General features: G+C 40.7%; 1 protein-coding gene across 1 annotated transcript; it reads left to right on the top strand.

The window, feature by feature from the left end:
• Window positions 1-467: 467 nt before the first annotated feature.
• On the top strand, window positions 468-5,071 carry asphd1 (aspartate beta-hydroxylase domain containing 1; the record flags this gene model as incomplete). The annotated part of the gene is made up of 5 exons (XM_083648763.1): window positions 468-920; window positions 2,011-2,217; window positions 2,678-2,885; window positions 4,302-4,415; window positions 4,962-5,071. The coding sequence occupies 5 exons, from the start codon at window positions 468-470 to the stop codon at window positions 5,069-5,071; spliced, it is 1,092 nt and encodes a 363-aa protein (XP_083504889.1).
• Between the last annotated feature and the right edge of the window lie 369 nt (window positions 5,072-5,440).

The raw sequence follows: 5,440 nt of genomic DNA, 5'->3' as shown, positions 1-5,440 counted from the left end.
TTGGACTCAAGTCGCACTTAAGTCGCACACACAGTGACTTGAGCCTTGACTTGACTTGAGACTTGACTTGAGACTTGACTTGAGACTTGTCCTCAAAGTCTTGAGACTTGACTTGGACTTGAGATTTGGGACTTGTGAACAATCTTTATTTTTATTTTTTGGCACATACTAATATAATGTCAACTAATCAATGTTGGTACTGTATGCTAATAGATAAAGGAGTGAAAATAATCCAGTATATGCTTTGAGTTCCTTAGTTTTAGCTATATGCAATGTTCTAAGCAGACCAGATGGGATTGACGGGCACACATAGTCACTTATAGAAGTGGCTGCACCGTTTAAAACAGTTTGAGCTATACTTTTTAATGTACATTAAAATAATCCATTGTTACCTCACTTGCCCTCATTGGCATAATCTCTTAATCTGTTTCCATTTCATTATTTCAGCATCTCACAAAATCTAAAGGATGTATTGGTCAATGAACCCACTCCCCTTGCCTCCATATGCCGAGTTGGGTGTCCATCCATTGAGTGGGCTTCTGTGGACCCTACTGCTCCTCTTTCTGTGGCACTGTTATCGCGTGGGCTCCGACCTGCCCACCCCAGGACGAGGGCACTCCGGAAAGCTCAAGTCAGGCTCGAGGCGCAGCATGTTGTCCCGTGCTGGCAGCTGTGTTGGGACAGAGTGTAATGCAGGGTCCAAATTGTTGAGAACTAATCAAGTGACCCCCTGCATTCCCATGGAAACGGGGGATGATGAGGAACAGGGACGGGGCTACCTCTCCCCAGTGCTGAGTCATGCCTTGTTCCCAGCCCAGGCATCCGCAGGAGGCAAGAAACTATATGCCGCACTGCAAGAGTACGCCAAGCGCTACAGCTGGGTGGGCATGGGCCGCATCCATAAGGGGCTCCGTGAGCAGGTAATAGTGTAATCCATTCAGTCCATGGCCTGCTGCTTATTGCTTACTATCATGCATACCTTGTCTTTTGATGTTCAATAAGGCATTACTTTGAAGCTATTTCATGTTATAGAAGATATTGCTTCATAGCATAAATAACTTGTGTGTGAATTAACAATTTACCTCACACATTAGTTTTCCTAGAGTTCTGCTGCTACCTGCGTTTTGCCACCCCCTCCCCAACCAACCCGTGTTATTAATATTTGCAAAATAGGTCAAATTGCTCCATGAAAATTACAACCCAGAAAATAAATTTTTGATACGCGTGCAATTTACAGAGACCTAATGAACTTAACCTCCTGCTGTGAGTGATATACAACCTGTCAAGCTATAGTCTTATTGAAGCTCCCCCAGATGAGTAACACACGGTGCTGTGGCTGACCGATCACACCATGTATTATGCCCCCTGTCATGAAGGTAAACGATTACTTAATTAAACAAGACAACTGAACCTACGACTAAAACGATTAAAGACAAAGAATAAAGGTGAGAAAAGTTTACACTCTGGCATAGTGCGCCTCTATTTTCAATGCTTCATGTCACATCAACAAATTATCACAGCGACAGTGGCCAAAAACAATTAAGGGTCAATTCCCTATTCTTAGAAAATAAATGTTGATTGTGATCAACCGTAGTTGGAAGAGTGACTAGAAATCAGAAATCTTTAAACAAATCAGGAAATCAAACACCTTTATTATTATTATTATTATTATTATTATTATTATTATTATTATTATTATTATTATTATTATTATTATTATTATTATTATTATTATTTTTATTTTTACTTAACACTGGCTAAAAAATGGATTGTTAAATGAACCCACTTTTTCCCACATTATGTTTATATTTAGCCCATCCGCAGATGAAGTAAACAATGCCAAGCAAACCATTTTCGGTGGAAATAAAGCATTAGGAATAGGGTGTACCAACTACCTTAATCTGGTGTGTCACAATACTCCAACAATATCATAAACACTGGATTCAGCAAAACATTGTCAAGGAATTAACTTAAGAATGTGTCACTAAATTCTGACTGATCTCACTTCAGGTCAGACTCAATGATCTCTCTACAATCCAGAAGCCTCATCTTTTCTTCCTCCCAGATGTCCCAAGTGTTCCCTTCTTCCCACGCGATGCCCATCGCCATGACATCGAGGTGTTAGAGGCCAACTACCCTGTCATCCTGTCTGAATTCCAGGCTGTTTACCAGAGGGGTGTTGACCCCAAATTAGGATGGACCTGTGTGGGACCAAAGGTACAGAAAACTATAATTCCGGTTCAAGTCTACTATGAGAAAGGTGCAGAACACTGGTTACTGGTTTCAACCTTTGAATGTGATTTACTAATACTAGCTCTATCTGGGGCTTAGATGTTAAAGCTTTTCTGACATAGTACACAAAACTTTGATGGTGTTGTTTCATTGATCTCCTTTCAATTTTGCTGACATACCTCAAAATACATAGTTATTTGTATAACAATTAAGCCACCACCCCCACCCCCACCCCCACCATTCCATCGCATGTACCCAAAATACCTGTCTGCATGGCTAATAAACAATTTAATAATGTATCATTTTTGCAATGTAATAATGTTTTGCTCCATTGAAAAGTCACCCATTGAATTGATCCTGATATTGATGTGTGTGTCTATTCTCCAGTTTTAGAGACTGTCCCTCAGGGTCATCTGTATGTAATGCAGCATACTGTCTCCTTCAGGGCCAGGCAGTGTTTCCCTTGTACAGTGCAGGTCTCTGTGTGGCAGGGAACTGCCGTTCCTGTCCCTGTACCTACCGAACGCTTCTCTCTCTCCGTACGTTTATAATCAGTAATTCCTTGGGAGCCGCTGGGTTTTGGCTGTTAGGCCCTGGAGCTACACTAGGGGGCTCATATGGACCCACCAATACACGTCTACGATGTCATCTAGGTGAGTAAATTGGTTGGGTTGAGGGAGGAAAATAGTTTTTTAAACACAGGGATTTTGATATACTACATCTATCTGATGTTCTAGTTTGAGACTTGAATGAAAGTGGAGAATGTGTGGTGAGGCTTGTGAAAGGAAATGCTTTGATGATGCAGTGGAATAATAGGCTAATAGGCTTTTTTATTATTATTAAACCTTTATTTAACCATGTGAGTGCCATTGAGATTACAAGATCTCTTTTTCGAGGGAGCCCTGGCCAAGAAAGCAGCAATACAGATTAAACACAGCACATTGTTTCAGCACATTACTCTTTGACTGTCCCAGCTCTACACTCAAAAGCATTCAACTTAAATACTCCATATATATCAACAATCCTGACGTCAACCAGAGAACACGATCATTCATGTCTCTTTTTGTTAGCTCCTAGTTAGTCCTACTTACCTCTAACTTGGAAATCATTAAATAGATCACATTTACTTGCTAAACCCACTTGAACACTCCACTCTCAGGATGCAGACCTCCTCTTATGAGGAAAACACGCAGGGTCAGAACGTTCCCCTACAATGAACGTAGGGGTACGTTCTGACCCTGGTGTTTTCTACATCCTCCTTCTGCTTCCTTGGAAACCAACTTACCACTCATTTCAGGATAAGTCCAGGCAGCAGGCACATTTGTAGCGAAAGCACATTTACCATGTTCTGAATAATGTTGGTGTAGTCATTTGAAGATGTAGAGATTGACATCTATTTATAATTATCCTATTTGGCCAGTTGGGGTCATCTTGCATATTGGTCTGTGAAAGGCTGTCCTCTCTATATTTACCATGATGTGAAGTTGCACACCTCTCACAGGAAAAACTGGAATCAAAACAATAATGTTAATGTTAACGTTAATGCCCTTGATCATTTAGTAATTGATTTCTTTATTGTATGCTTTGATCGGACTATTGTTGATATTGGTTTAATTTCTTAGGTAGAGACCTAGAATGAGCCCATTAGGGTTTCCTGTCTCTACCGGCACAATCTTTTTTTTATCCACTTGTTTCCTTTCAACTATTTTTAATTTTAATATGTGGGGGGGAAGTACTTATCTGGCAACTCTCCTTGTGCTGCGACTGCATGGGTTCATCTAGCATGCCAGGGCATCACAATTAAACAAGCACAAATTTCCAATAGCTGCGATATGCAAATTTCTGAAATGCAGGATAGCAGGGGCAGCCCACCATACTCTGTACTCTGCCTCTGCCACCCTGCATTTCAAACACACTGTACTGTGATCCCTCTGACGGTAATCCTCTGTGTTTTTTCTCTTTATCTAACTTAAGAGAAAATGCTAGCAGGCTGGCATGCAGGCCCTTCTTGAGTGAAAAATATAATAGTTTGTTATTGCATTGACACAAATAGCAAACCTCTTTTCTAGGTCTGCAGACCCCACCTCTGTGTGACCTGGTGGTGGGAGGGGAACCTCAGTGCTGGTCCGAGGGACACTGCCTCCTGGTTGACGACTCGTTCCTTCACACCGTCTCCCACAAGGGTCTGTGAATCACTTGTGACTTGATGATGCTTCTTATTTATGCACACATTCACTCCTTCTTAAGGATGAGTGGGGAATTATGCAGGAAATTCAGCTAAGCTTACGTATGGCTACATTTATTCAGTTCATAAAAACAAAGAATAGTTAAGAGAACTGGTGCCAAATTAATTGGTGTGGGCCATATACACACCCAACACAGGAGATGTTAGTAATTTTCTCTGTGTATAAAAAAGGCGGTATAGTCTTATAGAGTCTTTACTTTAGCCCCATAATTACTTTGGTATCTAAGATAGTGTTGTAGCAAACTGTAGCAAACCATGCTGCACTGCTGCAATATGAACAACACTCAGTGTGGAGAAAAAAAAAAAAAGTTAAAGGTGCATACCGCATATTTTATTTACTTTGTGAGGTAAAAATTGTATGGAAAGGTAAAACCCTTCAGGTTTGATGAGAAACCTTATTGGCATGTAATTATTATTTTAAATGAGATCTGATTAAAATAGCTGTTGCATTCACTTACAATTGTATCAATATCTCTTTTTAAAGGGCCTCCAGAGGATGGGCCACGAGTCATTTTCAATGTAGACCTCTGGCACCCGAATGTGGCTGCAGCAGAGAGACAAGCTCTGGACTTCATATTCAACCCGGACCTCTGAATTGGCTCCTGCACTACCAGTATAACAACATGTAGGGGTGCCTTATCTTAGCCTCGCTTGTTGTGGGTCATAAATCTAAAAGTTATCATCATTCCAGCCAATGAATCACTGTGTGAATCTACTCAACAAATTAAACAAGCCATTAAGACCTAAGCTAAGACAGCACCGAAGAATAGTTTTAACTTTTATAAAAACTCATGACATGCTATGCTCAAGAATGCTCTTTGCATGTGAAACACGTTTCTCTTGATTACAGGACTTTGTTTTGAGCTGGTGCATGTGAGTAGGCATGCCTTAAGAACAGGCCTTTTGAATCAGCTCAATGAATGAGATGCTCTTCTATGGTTCAATTAACAGAATGTGAACTTC

The sequence above is a fragment of the Poromitra crassiceps genome, assembly GCF_964638095.1.
Source record: "Poromitra crassiceps genome assembly, chromosome: 13".
In the NCBI taxonomy this organism is placed as follows: Eukaryota; Metazoa; Chordata; class Actinopteri; order Beryciformes; family Melamphaidae; genus Poromitra; species Poromitra crassiceps.
Note: the sequence above shows the minus strand (reverse complement) of the source record. Positions and strands in the feature narration are given on the sequence as shown.